The sequence below is a fragment of the Tachypleus tridentatus genome, chromosome 11, assembly GCF_004210375.1.
Source record: "Tachypleus tridentatus isolate NWPU-2018 chromosome 11, ASM421037v1, whole genome shotgun sequence".
Lineage (NCBI taxonomy): Eukaryota > Metazoa > Arthropoda > Merostomata > Xiphosura > Limulidae > Tachypleus > Tachypleus tridentatus.
Window position 1 is genome coordinate 64,271,519 of NC_134835.1, and position 17,664 is coordinate 64,289,182.

The 17,664-nt window shown below is 32.0% G+C and overlaps 1 protein-coding gene across 1 annotated transcript in view; it reads left to right on the top strand.

The window, feature by feature from the left end:
* CSN6 (COP9 signalosome subunit 6) overlaps positions 1–17,664 on the top strand; it is a 20,501-nt gene continuing 2,837 nt past the window's right edge. The window contains exons 1-8 of the mRNA XM_076467586.1: positions 1–310; positions 5,506–5,637; positions 7,925–8,013; positions 10,240–10,302; positions 10,939–10,986; positions 15,378–15,492; positions 16,701–16,894; positions 17,564–17,632. Of these exons, the coding sequence (XP_076323701.1) occupies positions 157–310; positions 5,506–5,637; positions 7,925–8,013; positions 10,240–10,302; positions 10,939–10,986; positions 15,378–15,492; positions 16,701–16,894; positions 17,564–17,632 (864 nt within the window). The 5' untranslated portion in view covers positions 1–156. The remainder of the gene's footprint in view (positions 311–5,505; positions 5,638–7,924; positions 8,014–10,239; positions 10,303–10,938; positions 10,987–15,377; positions 15,493–16,700; positions 16,895–17,563; positions 17,633–17,664) is intronic.

Sequence of the window (17,664 nt, forward strand, 5' to 3'; positions counted from 1 at the left end):
CGCGATAGGGTTTGTACAATTTAGTGATTACTAATGACCACTGGCAAGTGTTTAAACTATAGGTAGAAGGGTGTCAGGATCTTTTGATATTTTGTGAAAGAACTATATGTGAAAAAAGTGTTATTTTGGACATTATTTCATTTGCCACGTTAAATAATGACCATGGAAATCGATGAACCAATTCCAAAGAATGTAATGGCAGCTTCTGGCACAACTGGCAGTGTTTCAGTTTCTTTACACCCTCTTGTCATAATGAATATTTCTGAACACTGGACTAGGATTAGAGCTCAAGAAGGAAGTCCACAACAAGGTTAAAACCTGAAGCTGTTTCTTTTTATATATAATATGAAATATATAAACATTTGAATCCAGAAATGTGCTGCTGAAAGTGAAACTTTTTTATTTAGTAGTTTAATAATTATGTTATAAATATAAGCAATGGGGAGATGACAAAATAATGTAACGCCAAAACTTGAAAACCAACATGGATTTATCAGAGTGGAATCTTACCTTGTTAATTTGCTATTTATTTTTAAGGATGCTACTTGTTAATGGTGTAAAGACTAAAGGTAGTGGGCTTAGTGCACTTAGATTTTCAAAATACCTTTTGATAAGTTACCACAACTGCAGCACAAGAAAGGTTAGTTAAAATAATCATATCAGTAGATCTAGGAGGAACACTAGTTTATTGTTTTAAAGTATGGTTGGCTGAATGGAAAAAAAAAGCTTTTTTATTAATGGAGTTCAGTTAAACTGGACACTTATTACAAATGGAGCCAAATGCCTCGTCACCTAATTGGTGATGCATATGAATGGATTAATGAGATTCTCACTGTTCATTTTTACTATCTAGTGAAACCACAGCCAAGGGAATGGGTTTGGAGAAATCAGTGTTTAGGACTTGATTCTTTCTTATTTGCATTAATGATACTGGTAGAGATAAAGGTATTGTGTAAATATAATGCATTTAGATTATCATAATTTTGTCCATTCATGATTGAATAAAGATGGTAACCCACTTAATAGTATAACTGTATAAAAGGGTTTTTGTATAGTGGTGGATAAGTCATTTATGCCATCAAAGTTGATCTCTGATGCTAGCAATAGTAGTAAACTTAATAAAATTGTAGGGTGTGTAAGCAAATATTGATGACAAGTCAAATGAGGTAATTATCTCTACACAAACCACTTGTTAGGTCTCACTTTGTATATTGTGTACATTTTTGATCTTGTTACCTTAGAAAGTATATTGACTTGTTAAGGGTTCAGAAAAAGGTGTAGATGACACTACACCAACATGATCACAAAGGATCCTCATCTGGAACAGTGATATAAATTGCATGTAACCATCAGGTAAACTATTCCATAAGTTTTTATCCAACCAAGAAAAGTAATATACTATGGATGAATAAGTGTATTAAATTTATTGTGCTTAAAACTATGTGATGCCTCTTATTTTGATGCAGTTTATCACTTCTGATTTAGGAAAGGGTATTGCAGGTATCACCTGACTAACTTTGCATAAAATTTTACAAACAATATTGTGTTCAATTTCAAGTACTTTATACAACAAAAGATATATTGGAAAGAATTCAAAAAAGAGATATCAGAATGATTCCAACTTTAGAGGAGTTTTATTGTTATGTGTTAAGCATCATTTTTACATGGGGGTATTGAATCAATTTTTCAAGGGTTTGGAATTTGTAAGTTCAAAAAGAATTGCAAGCACAAAGACTAGACACAATATGTACTAGTTACAACAGTGTTACTCTTCTAATGAAGTAGTCTGCATATGGAATAGTTTGCTGTCAGGTGTGATAGAAGCTGCAACATTGATAGATGTTGTGAGGAGACTGAATGAGTAATTTAAGTATCTGAGCTGGATATATTAAGAAAAATTTTGTATAATTTGGAGTAGGGTGGTAGTAGAAAATTTGGCAACCAAAATGGGTCAAATGGGATAAACTACATGTGTGTATGTGTGTTGTCTCACATAGTGGAATTATAAGTAACTCCTCTTTGTATACAGCAACTATTGCTTTGCTTCTCTTCTGTATCTCAGAACTGTGGACACAGCTGTTTTAACCATTAGTGTAATAAATGTTTGTACATGCATTTGACTTGTTTTGAATATATTATGTTAAAAGAAGTAAATTGTGTGCTATCCATTTATTTTTGACACGAATCACCCACAAGTTGTAGACACCTACTGTAAAGAATCTGGCTCCTATAAAAACCTGACAATAAAATACAGTAGACATCCAGTCAATTTATAGTGAAAATTATCTTCTATGCTTTCTGTTTATTACTGATACTGGTTTTGTTTCTGTGTAAATGGCAGGTATGTATGAATGATACACTTAATGGCAAATGTACTGTGTAGTTATGTACAATTTTTACTTCTAGAGCTTTACATGATTATGCATCTTATCTGGAACTCAGTTGAGAGTTTTGTTTGGGATATTTATTATTTATTTCAATGGTTTAGAGGAATGAATAGTGTTATATATATATAGAAAGTTGATGACAATTAGTTGTATGTCTCTAGGAAGGGCTGATACTTTTGAGAATTTTCTCATATACTAGAGGGACAAGATAGCTCTAGTGACTGAGTTGAATGGTGAAAATTAGTTTTGGTATTGAGAAGTATAAAGTGATGAGTTTGGATAGTTTTTTTTATGTATCATGTTACTAAGGTGAAGAGATGAGAGTTGTTGTAAAAAGCTAGGCACTTTTAATTGAGAATTTAGATACAGTAATAGAAGCAAAAGGGTCTCTGATTTGTATTCTCTTTATAAGTTTTTAATTTAAGACTTAAAAAATCTGTCTCCTTATACAAGTGTTATATCTAGCAAGAAAAAGGGCAGGATGGCATGTATGCAGCTTAGTAACTATAGGACATGCCATACATTACTTTATATGCATGTTTTTATATAATATGTTAGTTAATTTCATTATTTGTATAGATGTAAAACTGTTTTCCCATCTAATAAAAATAATCATTTACAACTTTATTTTGTTGTTGATCTTTTAATAATCAGCAAGTCATTACTCTGTCTGTATTCTGTTTCTCATATTCCTGGACACAGTTATAGATTAATGTTATGACAGAGCCTTAGTTGTTATTTTCCTAACATCAGCTTCATTTGAGTTGGTGCAGTACACCACAATCAACACTAGTTTTTTTTTTGTTTCTTCTTGTGCTTTTTACATTCTTAACATTGACAGAATTATCCTCATGTAAGTTTAGTAAGTAATGAAATTGACCTACATTTCGTGAATGCTTTCATGAGCTTTTGGCTTGGTGCTTTAATGACAGGAGTTTGTATTTTCTTCCCTTTTTTTTGCAAAATTGGTCTGCAGTTATGCAACCCTTTAACACAGAATTCATACTTTATCTTAACATATATTAAAGTACAATATATATGCTAAGACTTCTGTGAATGCTATCTCTTAACCACTCTCAAGGTCCATGTATTTGTCACCTTTCCTGATATGTAGAAGTTTGTGGACAGTTTCAACTTTCAAGCTGCTTTAACTTCCAGTTAACAGATGGCATAATGCCTAACCAACAGTTATGACTTTGACAACACAGTATACTTTCTTAGTTTTATAAAATCAAATTTCTACAATTACAATTAGCTTCAGCATCTTACATTTGACACTATTGGAGGTCAGGTAACCAGGTACTTCAGGATATTTCACTTTTGATGGAACTGATGTTTTTAGTTCTCCTTTCTTGCCACCTAATCACTTTCAAATTACTTTTATAATCATAAGATGACCAAAGGAGTTGAAACATTGTTACTTCTTTCCTGCATTAAATAAAAGTTTTTTGTATTCTAATTTGTAATTCTAATCAGTTATGCAGAGGCTGTTTATATATATAGAATAAATGGATTATAAAGGCAGCAGGGTACAGAAAGGGCAGCGAGGCAGAGCAACAAGAAATAATGGGTGGCTTAACCTGCTATTACATTTTAGATGTAACTACCTGTTACAGAAGATATATTGAGTTCATAAAATGGCTACTAGCTATTAAGAGAGGGACAGATTTGGATTTAATTTCAGAGCTATAAATCTACAGATTATTGAACTGCTATATTAAAATCTTTAGGGTTTAGATGGTGCTAAAGAGTGGATTGTTTGGTGTACTGATCTGAAAAAGTTGAAAATTCATACTGTAACACTGTATAATACTGTTGTGTTAAATAGATTGTCAGATAATGAACAAGCAATATGTTGTTCATTTATTTTTTTTTACTATTAGATTTATGGGTCTATATAGATTTGAAAAGCTACACTTAAACAGTTTTGAGGCTTAACTTGTTCTGATGAATGAATGGAGTGCTCTATAGCAAAATAGAAACATTTAGGTTAAAGGGGTCTTCTGTGATGAGGTAATGGTCAGCTTATTGTAAACATTTTTTAAGTATTTATATGTATTATTAATAAAAAGTATATTTTAATTTAGTTTCATTTAGTCTACAGACACCCGTGGGGTTTAAAACCACCCTCTATTTTTCAGGACTATTGTCCTCAACTTCTGCAAAGAACTGGTCTCTATTAATTGTGAGGCAACTTAGTCCTTAAGTCAGTCACTGTGTTAGAAAAATAAGTTGTTTTAACTGGAACTCAGCCTGTTTTTCAGATCGTAGTATGTGCTATCCTCTTATCTTTAGTACATAGCAATAAATAAGTCTTTATCCTATTGATCTTCTGGATATCTTTAAGATCAACTCTTACTGTTCTTTCTTAATTCAAGACACCTTAATATATCACTGTTAGATAACCCTTTCATTTGTGGAATTGTCCTAGTATATCTCCTGTGAACTCTTTCCAAAATTTCAGTATTCTGTCTTAAACAAGGATATCAAAACTGTATACAATATTCCAAATAATACATAATTGGTGATTTGTATAAGGAGATAATTATCTCATTTGACAAGTAATCTATATGCCTGTAAGTACTCCTTAAAATTTTATTAGTTTTATAACTAACAAAAGAGCACTGCTTTAATGGCTTATTTACCACTATGCTAAGATCCTTTCCTTCAGTTATGCAGTTGTGCAGATTCATATCTACATTAGGCATATGATCAAAATTATGGGAATTATGAATAAAGTAATTTGAAAATGTATGTTTAACTTACTAGTTGACTGAAGCCATTCTGTGGCACATCAGTATCCTTAATATAGCTCAAAGTATCCAAGTGTTCAATAGCATAGCAAAGTTTACTAATATGCATCTGTTTTTAAGACAATAAAATTTAAAGAATTGCTTTGTAACTGAATATGAGTTGCAAGGTTATATATCTGTTTTAAAAAATTGATGAGTTTTTTTATTTTGTTAGAACCACCATTTCTTTAAGTATCATATCCTCACTTGTTCATGAGAAATTTAAAAGCATAATTAGATTTATTCTCGGTATATAGAATCTATAATAGTTGAATAAGGTCTTATTCTAGTGTATCATGGTTGATATGTTTTTGTTTAAAATTTAGTAATTGGAGCACTCATAGGAAAACAAAGAGGTCGTAACTTGGAAATAATGAATTCATTTGAGCTCTTATTTGATCGTATTGAAAACAGTATTATCATTGACAAGGATTATTACAACCATAAAGAGCAACAATGTAAGTTAGAGTTATTTTTTACTTTTTTAAATAGCTGATGGTTTATGAATATGCATATATAGGATGTCCATAAATTACTGAACTACATTCTTAATGAATAGATTAGGAACCACATTAGATATACAGTTGTGGTTTTCAACATGTAGAATATGGATGTGTGAAATGTTTCTCAAGGGTTTATATGAGGGTTCGTCAAGGATCATCTATAAAATGAAGTCACATATATGACAACTTTGCATGGATGAATAAACATTGCAATTGTGATAATTAATTCAGAGATTTTGGCATGTACATAGGCAAAGATTAATAATTACACTGCACAACAAAGTTTTTGATTCTTAAGCACTGTTGGGTGTTCCTTATAGATTTTTGGCTACTGATCACGAAAATCACATCCAAATTTGCCCATCACATACTGTTTTATCGAAATCTTCAGTTTCACCAGGACATTGCTACAATGGAAAAAACAATATCAAGGCAACTGGAATCCGTCAATGCTTGCTGACTACTGTGGGACACTGCAATGTGATGCACCAAACATTTAATACATCAGGAGCAAAATACTTTTAATTATGTTAAACTTAAAAGCATATTAGAAACATAAACGCAATTAAATACATTATTGCCGGTAAACAGTTAACTGTCTGTTTCTTAGAGTTCCTACACGATGAAGCAAAACCAAAACTATGTTTGTTCATACCCACCAGGTACATGTCACAATCAGTAAAAACTTTTCAGGAATCAAGACTTCTCAAAAAAATTGTTGTGCAGTGTTACCTAGACACCCTTCAAACTACAAGTGGTGACCATGTTGAGGTATATTAAAGGCACCATTTGACTATGGATAAACCTGAGGTGTTTTATTCATATTACAAACTGCATTTGTTCATCACGTGTAGTTTTCATTATTCTCAGTTAATGAAGTGGTTCAGTTATTTATAGGCACCCTCTATATTTTAGGTTGTTTTACATCGTGCATTTGATTTACTATCCAAATCAGGTTTGTTCATCTTGAATATCTTGTATTTGTTTCATCTTTCATAAGTTATGCATACTTAGAGTAAAACAATAAAACCGATAGTACAGTAATGTAAAAAAATCTTCAAACTATAAAATTTTGTATGAAATAGTTTAAATTACATTTCATTAATAATTTTAGTTTGAATAAAAGATGCAAAATATTCTGCAAGTTGAGAATCAAAAATAAAAGTAAATTCAACATTACATGCAAAAAATTTCATACAACATGAAATCTTAAATTCCTGGATTATGACTACATTATTCATGTAGTACATATTTAGGTTATTCATTGTTTTATTAAATATATATATATATATAGAGAGAGAGAGGTAATAAATACTACACATCTTTTTTGAGAAGTTTACTATGTAGTTTTAAAAATTAAAAATAACTTGCATAACCATTCTGTGCAAGCAAATACACTATACAGAATTATTGAAGAAATACAGGAATATGAGTGTGTAATAAAGTTTACAGATTAAATATATGAGATGTAATGTGTAATACTTTTATAAGATTTTATTGAGAAATAGACAATTTAGCAACACAGTTATACATTGAATTGAGCTAAACTCTTGTGTATATAATACACTCCATTTATATGCTGATTTATTAGGAGACTGGGCCTCATAAGTACATGTGTATTTGTATCATGGATGGTTTGCAAGACATTTGGTCAGAGCAAATATCTCTTGGCTTTCAAATGTATATGAAAGTGGATGCCTCTTTGCAGAAGTATCACCATCAAAGATTGTTTCTTTGACTGGCTGTTCAAAGTTATTTGTCATCATTTTACCAAGGGTGGTAACCAAAGCAAGATATTTTTTTCAGCTTTGTAAACCTTCAATTGGCAACTAATAGTGGCAAATGAGAAGAAAAGATGTTTAAACAGGCTTGTTGAGTGCCAGATACAAGATGTATTTACATTGTATCACCTAGTGTTTGAACCAAACCATGTTTACTGTTTAAAACTTTTTCAGATACATTTCCAACTTTCAGTATCAATTAGCATTTATACTCAAAGCATTTTAACATTTTGAATGCTTACTTTTTGTAGATACATTTTTATCTGCAGTATCATTACCAAATATCTTAATGCCAGGTTTGAAATATGACTGTTCTTTTAAGAAGATTCATATTCATCAAAATCTCTTAATTTTGAACATTATAGGACTTTGTGAAAAGTGTTTATTGGAAAGAAGTAGGAAGATTGTAATTAAACATGTATTTATAATAAATAAAATTTAATATACTGTTGTGTTTTTAGTTAAACAGGTTTTCAGTGATCTTGACTTCCTTGGATGGTATACTACAGGAGATGGACCTAATGAATCTGACATTCAGGTTCTCAAACAGGTAATTTTATAAATTACATCATATACACATATATTTGATAATACTTTTTTGCTTGTAAGTAATCTTTCTCTCTCTCTCTCTCTCTCTCTCTCCATATATATATCATATCACAGAAGTTTAGAACTGGTTAAGTAACTTGATCAATTATCTATGAGTTGAATTTATTGCTGCCTGCCTTGTAAAATAATTAATCAAAATCAAAATTAAGACTAAATTGATTAATGTCATCAAAATAATGCACAAAACAAAATTGTTTCTTGATTATTTTAATTACTGATTAATTGAAATATATCTATTATGATTTTTCTTTATTAATTTCAATTAACTCAGTTTTATTCAGCTTGTGTGATTAGTTTCATAAGCGTGAAAGTAAACTAATGAAAATCATGGTCTTTAGTTATTATTATTTTCAGACTGGAAGTGTGTGTGATTTAGTAAATTTTGATAGTTTGGTTTGTGGTCAGATTACAAAGTTATTGTATATATGATGTTAATAAAATATTATTTCAAACAACTAAAGAAAATTTGACATGGTGTATAAAAACAGTAGTAACTAACAATGTTACCATTAATGTGGAATTATTATGTTTTCTGTTTAGTGTTCAGTGCCAAACTTATAATGAAGATAGAGAACTGAAGATGTGTGGAATCAGTATTTTTTTTATTAAAAATGTTGGATCTTTATAATAGAATACTGTACACAAAATAATAAACTTTATACCTATTATAGTCTTACTTTCCTCTATCTTTAACATATAAAGCATATGCTGTTAAGTTTATTCTCCCCTTGTACAATGAAAAGTGCCTAAATAGAATTGTGTACATTCTGTTCACTAATAAGTAATTACTTTACTCCATGTAGATCATAAAAAATTTTAAACTTTATCCAAAGAACTAAGTGTATGTTGGTTAACTAACCCATATCTACAATTAAATCAGTACCAACTCCAATTGTTTTACCTTTGTGCATTTCAGAATTGTTATCTTAACTAATTTACAAACAAACAAACAAAACACACACTTCTACAAAGCAAGATAATGTTAGAACTGAAAACTATTGAGCTAAGTAGCATTAAACAAGTCCTACCTTCTGTGATTCATATCTTGATTTCTTAAGTAAAATAGTTTTTGGTATGAGTATGTACTTTGTATATGTTTATGCTTGCACAAATCTGCCTGCAACAATACAGAATATTTAATATTGTTGTTGAATTTGTAAATGCTGAAAAATTTTAATCTTTTCTTAACATTATGCATATGCATAGTAATTTCAATACTATCTTTATATTGTATTTTTGATTTTTAAAATTTAGCTTTGGTACTGTTGTTATGTAGGTTTTCATTACATGTTTTGTTGTCATCAAGGTCCTCATTATGTGTATTGGTCTTAAAAATCAAACACAATTAAATATTATTCCTTGTATTGATTAGCAACATTTACCTCCAGGTGTGTACCTTCCTGAAACTTTGTATATTAACCATAGGATAAACATTTTATTGTTTCTTTGGTGAATTTTTTAACAAGTAGTAATCTAATCTATTAACTGCTGTTATATTTATTATTTTACTGACTTGAAATTATAGTCATTAAGTGCATTATTCAAACAACATACTGCTCTTATGGGGGTACTTATATTATTAAACAAATGATTATTTTAAGTTAATAAACTTTATTCCCTTGATAAACAAAATATTTCTAAAAAGCACAGTTATTTTCAGCTAAGTCTCCAAGAAGTGTCAATTCTTCGGATACATCTTTCATTGTTGGAAGGAAAATTATTTTTTAAAACATGTTCAAGATTACGTGGTTTCAATTTTGAAATCAGTTTCAATATCGATGAAGTCTCATTATTAATAGATTAACTGGGTTTAATGCATCAGTGGTAAGCATCAGAGCTTATAATGCTAAGATTTATGGTTTGGCTACTGTGGTTGGCACAATTTATTGTGCTTAGCAAAAAAAACAATTAAGAATATTTTTCTTTTCTAGGAATTTGTATAACTTAAATTTGTTTACATTTATGAGAAAATGGTGAAATATTTTTATTTCTTTTTGTGTTCAGTGTGTTCAACCATGTATGATCTAATGAGTTATAATTATAGTATAATTTACAGACATTCAGTATTGATTGTAAAAGTTAAACTATCTACCTGATTTTATATTTTAGTTTTTATATAATACTGAATAAGTGTCATTATCTCTAAATCAATCCTTCTGGATTACAGATCTGTGAAATAAATGAAAGTCCAGTGTTTTTAAAACTTAACCCTCAAGCTCGGCATACAGAGGTAAGTCACTTTTTGTATAGATTGTGAAGGTTAGTGGACTATATTCATAGACATATTAGATAAGAATTTTTCAATTTTTTTTCTTTTGAAATTTACTGTTTGTAATTGCATATACAGGAATATGTTTGAGTAGTATTTTGTTTTTAAATCTGTAAAGGATATTTCACCTAAATTAAAATTAAAGGTATGTTATTCTTTGAGTAGTGTACACAAATTTTTAGAGTTGTAAATCTTTTCAAAAACTTAAACAACTAAGAACAGTGTGCAAGAATTTGGAGCAGTACTGAATCTTAGAATTATCAGTTGTATATTTAAATCAGTAAGTTAGAATTCTCTTCAGGACTATTGTAGGTTGTTTCACCTGTTTATGTTCTGAAAAAAATGGAGCTGGAGGAATTTCTGAGGATAGTCAAATACAAAAATGATGAACGGTTACTTTGAGCAGTTTTTTGTCTACTTTTTTAAGGCTATGTGTACTTTTGTATGTAACTAATTTTTTAGAAATATAACATATTTAAGATTCTTATAAGATAAGTTGCAATTGCACCTGATTTTTCCTTTTGCTCTGGTTATGAAGATGTTAAACTGTAATTAATTGAAATAACAATGCTTTTATTTTTTTGTTTTTTTATTTAGTTACCTGTCACTATGTACGAGTCTGTGATTGATCTTGTGAGTGGTGAGGTAAGATTTACTCTTTTGCACTTTATTCATTTTTTATTGGACAAAAATTGTTAAAATTACTAATTTTGTATCAGTTTGAGTATTTGATGGCAACAACAGATTAAGTAAATGACGTATTAGTTAAAAGTTTACACAGAGGTAACTTATACTTCTAGGTACATAAAGTACCCTTTATTCACTGTGATGCTTTTAATCATTTTTTAATGACTATTTAGAAGATATGCTGGAAATGCAGTAAGCAGTTTCAAGAAGGGAAATATAAATATGTGTAATTACTTCAAGTGTTTCAAAATAACTATATTTTTAAATTCAGAGTGAAAGTTTAATCGGAGATAGCATTTTTTTCTTCTAAAACCGTACAGTCATGTGAAAAAGTTATGACACCCTATGAAAGCCTGTGTATTTTAGTGAAATTTTTCGATATACAGATATTTAATCTCAATATTTAAAATACTGAGAGATTATAGGAATATAACTAAACAATTACAACTGAAGAAAAGACTTTTCAAGATCTTTTGTAAATGTAATTCTACAAAAATGCATATTCTAACTGAGGAAGAAGTTAGGACACCCCTACATTTATTCCCACTTAAAATGGCTCAACTCACACACAGGTGTATCACACCAGGTGCACATTATTAAAAGATCATAACTCAGCATTTTGAATGAGGTTTGCCTTATTTAAACCTCAGGCATTTAGTTTGGTGTGCTCCTGACTGTTGAAGTGAGAGTGAGCACCATGGTGAGAGCAAAAGAGCTGTCTGAGGCCTTCAGAAAGAAAATTGTAGAAGCTTATGAGTCTGGTAAGGGATTTAAAAAGATCCCAAAAGATTTTGAAATCAGCCATTCCACTGTCTGGAAAATAGTCAACAACTGGAGGGCTTTCAAAACAACTGCCAACATGCCCAGGTCTGGTCATCCAAGCAAGTTCACCCCAAGAGCAGACTGCAAGATGCCAAAAGAGGTCTCCAAACACCCTAACATGTCATCACGGGACCTACAGCAGGCTCTGGCTACTGTTGATGTAAAAGTGCGTGCCTCTACAATCAGAAAGAGACTGCACAAGTTTAACTTGCATGAGAGGTGTGCAAGGAGAAAACCTTTGCTCTCTAAGAGAAACATCAAGACCAGACTGAAGTTTGCCAGAGAGAATGTAGACAAAGACCAGGACTTCTGGAATAATGTTCTTTGGACAGATGAGTCCAAAATTGAATTATTTGGACACCAGAACAGAGGACATGTTTGGCGTAAACCAAATACAGTTCCAGGAAAAGAACCTCACACCAACTATGAAGCATGAAGGTGGAAGTGTCATGGTTTGGGGCTGCTTTACTGCAGCAGGACCTGGACAGCTCACAATCATAGAATTCACCAAGAATTCTACTGTGTATCAGAGGGTGCTTGAGGATCATGTGAGACCATCTGTAAGAAAAGTGAAGCTGAAGTGGACCTGGACCCTGCAACACAACAATGACCCAAAACATACCAGTAAATCCACCAAGGACTGGCTGAAAACTAAGAAATGGAGAGTCCTGGAATGGCCGAGTCAAAGCCCAGATCTTAATCCCATTGAGATGCTGTGGGGAGACTTGAATAGGGCTATACATGCAAGAAACCCCTCAAACATCTCACAGCTGAAAGAATTCTGCATTCGCCCTACGGCTGAAAGGGTGAGCATGTTTGCATGGCCAGGATGCAAACCTGGTAAAAATATTGTGCATGTGTTTCTCTTTCTTGCAACCTTTGGTGTGGATTCCTATATACGTGATAAGGGGACCTCCCAGAGAATGTTCTGTTCTTTCAGTTTACTTCCTCTGGGATCTAAACATCCACTCGTGATGGCCCATGAAGGGGAGGAGAGGATTCTTGTAGTTGAAGGGTTCAGCCCTAATGCACTACTTTGGCCTTGAATTCCTGTAGACGGGTGGCCTTAGGGTTGCACCACCAGGATCAGTCGGCTGGTTCACATGGTCAACTAAGTACCAGTGTTGGACATTCTCAGCAGGTGTTGCGTACATTGTGTCTCATGTTTGTTGTTTGGGTATGGTGCTCATGAAACCCTGGCATTGCTGCAGTGTCCTGGTTTGGCATTTTAGTACATCCCTTCATGGGGCTCCATGGTGGGTGGAGTCAGTGGGCACTGAAATATTCTTTCTTTATTATGGATCACCCAAATAAAAAAAATAGTGAAAAACAGATCATTGGTAAACAACCACGTCTTGAAGATTCAGAACAGCAGTCTTTAACAACTGTACCTCATTTTCTGATATCACATTCTTTATCAGTCAATCAGGCAAATCTTTAGGGCAAATATCTCCACATTTTTATTCAGAAGGGTCTAGAGGGGCTTGTTGGCTCTCCAAATTTGGTGAAGAAACTATGTTCTGAGGACATCTTGGTGGAGACATCTGCTTCAAAACATATTGAACTCCTTTTGCATTCAAAGACCATTGAGGTCACTCCCCCATGCTACTTTGAATTTGTCACGAGGAGTTATTGTTGAGAAGGATTTGAAGAACATCCCCGAGTCAGAGATTCCCACTAGTTTCTCCACCCAAAGAGCTTCTGCAGTGAGGCATATTTCCACTTGCAAAGATGGAATTATGATGCCAACCAGTGTCCTACATTTGATGTTCACATCACCACAATGCACTCTATCCAACATACTGAAATAGAAGCTGGATCAAGCCAACTGACCCTCTCTTACTGCTCTCTCAGAACTTGAGCCTGCCATCATTGGTAAGCCATTGATAGATGATTGCATGGCAGCAGTGACTGACTGTATTATCCAGGCAGCTGCTCAGTGTATTTCTAAAATCATGAAACATTATGGAATCTGATGAGTCACTCAACTATGGCTTTGCCAGGACCGTAGCCTTGAAGATGTTGAACCCCTGTGTTTTCCTTCCTCTGTGGGCTGTGCTTTTTTAGAACAGATGATCTGCCATTGTTCCTTTTGGTCTTCATATACAGGCACAGTTGGATGAATTGGGCCCATCCTTGGATGACATTGCTGTATCTACTGGTCAGCCTATCCCACCATGGCTTATTACCATTCACAAATGTGACCTTTCTTCGAGTCATCTGAGCAAGATGAATAATCTCGATTGGAAGTACCATCTTTTATTTGTTGAACATCTTTTGAACCATAGTTCCATTCCCAGTGGTTGCATACAGAATACCCTCCACAGTTTCTGCATTCACTGCTGAATTATATGCCATTTTTCTTTCCCTGACATAGAAGCTAAGCAGTACTCAAATTGTGTTATTTATACTAACTTACTTAGCTCTGTACTGGCCCTGGAATCGCTTCACGTTAGTTCTCCCCCTGTTCTTGTCGATATTCAAAACCAACTGGTCCATTTATCTTTAACATTTACTTCTATCTTGTTCTTTTGGATATGAGGCCATGTTGGTATTTGTAGGAATGAGCTCTCTGACACCACAGCTATGTCTGTCTGCTCTGGTGCTATCACTGCTCTGCCTGTACCACACATGGACTAGGGTCCCTATATTCAAGGCTTGGCTTCACTCCATTTGGCAATCGACTTGTAGTGAGTAAAGTAATAATAAGCTTTTTCAGATAAACCCCTCTGTTGGACTTTGGCCATCTTGTTTCCATAAGGATTGGAAGGAGGAACTTGTCCTAACTAGACTATGTATTAGTCAGTTTTTTTTAACTCATTGTTTTCCTTTATCTGGGACTGATACATCAATGTGTGGTCTGTATGACACTCAAGTTACAATAGCCCACATTTTACTATTATGCCATCATTGCTTCTCTAAATGATGGCACCATTTTAGACATATTTTTACCATGGGTTCACCATTAACATTGAACAATGTCATTGGCAATGGTGACACTGTCCATCCCAGTTGTGTTTTTAAATTTTTGAGAGCCATTGGCCTTTTTAATTCTATTTAAGTTTTTAATTCAAAAAGTGGATTTTGTTCTAATTTAACACGCTTCCTTTTTATGTATTTTAATAATATGACTTATATTTTTAATTTTTTACCAGTTGTATCACACAGATAGTCTAGTTGCTTTGCACCATAAAACACCAAACAACCAACCAACATTCTTGCAAGATAACAAGATAATATCTTAATTATTTCTATGAATAAGAAGGTAGTCAAAATCAATTTAAATATATTTTGTGTACATAAAAACAATAATTCATCTTTTCTACCACAAAAACTTGTGAAAATTGTTCTTTTCATGTGAAGAATCTCAGAAACTTGGAAAATATGCTGTTAAGTGTTTGTCATTAGTTTTTGCTTACTTGCTTATTCACTTAAAAACATTAATGTTACAAGTTTCATATGTCAGATACAAAATTCAAACTGTTGGAAAGTAAGACAAAAATAAATAGATTTATGTTATTTTCTAGGCCACTATGTTATTTGTAGAATTACCATTTACATTGGCTACAGAAGAGGCAGAAAGGATTGGATTAGATCATATGGCTCGTATGTCATCAAATGAATCTGGTGAAAGTTCACTTGGTAGGTTGTAAAACTTCTTTATGATTTGTGTTGTTTAGTGAATGCAATGACTTCATTGTTACATTGTGAAACTTTGTCATGGATCATATTGTGCAATGAATGAAATTAGTCAGTGTTTTCACTAGGCATAATTGTCAGGCCAACTTCTGGTCTGTTTTGACTAATTACAGCTCATATACTTACTTAGGTTTTGTATGTAATTTCTTCCAGTATGATTTAGCTACAGTGTTTTTGAGTCACTCTCTTTTTTGTTTTGAAATAATTTTGAAGGCATATGAAAAACTATCTCTAGAGGAAGGAAAGTGTGAAATAGAGTAAATCTCATTGTACAGCCAGTTGTGTGAGGAGTAAATCTCATTGTACAGCCAGTTGTGTGAGGAGTAAATCTCATTGTACAGCCAGTTGTGTGAGGAGTAAATCTCATTGTACAGCCAGTTGTGCCAGTTTAATGCCCATTCTTTCCTCGTACATGTGCAACAATTAAATTGTAACACATACAAAATAAATAATATAAAATCAGACATTTGTTACTTTTACATGATGTCATTTCTGGTCACATTATTATTTTATAATGGAAATGGTCATTCATCACCCACGTATTGTTAAAGATGATGATGACCCAGACAGTGAAAATTTACTTTCAAAATTGTGAAAAGCTTTCATAGGACTTGCATGTCATCTGTTGAATGTGTTGGAAATTGGTAAATTTAGGTGATTTTCGTGCACACAGGTATAAGTAGTTAAATATTGTAATTCTTAATTGTTTTCCCTTTAAACAATGAACCATCACAGAGGTACAGATTTCTACTAAAGTTTTTTCTTATTTTCTAATTAATGAAATAGTTATGATGTTACTTTTTTCTTATATAAATATGTAAATTAATTTATAGATTTTCTTCTATTGATTAACATTTGTATGAATTATCTTCTGTATAGGTATTTTGTATTAAACTTCCAGATGTAAGCAATAAGCAACTAACTACTTTAATTATTTCACTCCTCTAATTAAATCTATTTTGAATAATGAAGCCTCATACAATCTCTTAATGAAGAACATGATCAAATCAAATTTAAGTTCTAACTTTTAGTGGAACAAATCTTGAAATTGTAGTTTTCATTAGGTTAATGTATGATAATTAAGAAATGACCTGAAACAGAAATATGAAGATTACAAATTGTAACATTTCATTATTTTATTTCTATCACAGTGGCAGAACATCTACAAGCCCAGTACAGTGCTATCAAAATGCTTCACAGTCGAGTTCGTCTAATCTTAGATTACGTCCGAGCAGTGCAAGCAGGGAAGGTTCCAAAAAATCATGAGATTTTACGAGAAGCTTATAGTTTATGTCATAGACTACCAGTCTTAAATTCTCTTACATTCAGAACAGAATATTACAATGTAAGTGAAGAGAATCATACTTGTTTTGTATAATGTGCATTATAAGTAATTAGTGTAGTTTTCAAGTAGCTCAGTATAAAGGTGTTACAATTAAAATACATATTAAACCATTTCAATGAAGTCGTCAATTTAAAATGATAAACACTTTCAAGTACACTTTGAAAAAGCTGTCTTCTGTCTATTAATGTATATATTAGGTATGGAGTGAACCTTCTAGAATATGTTATTTTAGTCATTATTAAAGACTTTTTTCAAAATGTTTCAGATATTCAAATATGACAATGACATACATTATTAATAGCATATTCTGATCTGTAATTAACACGTTTTATCTTTGTTCCTGTATACCTAACCTTTTTATTGTAGTTTTATGTTTCATTCTTTGTACACCAGACTGTTTTATGGTATTTCTACCACAACTGCTACTTTCATTCATTTGAAATTTCTGCATTGCATTTAAAGATATACAAGGGTGTATAATAATGATTGAATGTTATGTGAAGTGTTGTATAATAAATAGATAATTTTCATTTCAGGAAATTGTATAATATGTCTTGTATCGGTATTATTATTATTTATTTGGTTGCTTAGTTTTCTTGTTCTTCATCTTTCTCCTCATTATTCACAAAGCATTACAGAACATTTTTGTTACTTATTAATTTGTTTCAGCAATGTAACGATGTAGGATTGATGACATACCTTGGAACTTTGACAAAAGGTTGTAACACTATTAATCAGGTATGTATTAAACTTGATCCATTTCTTCATTA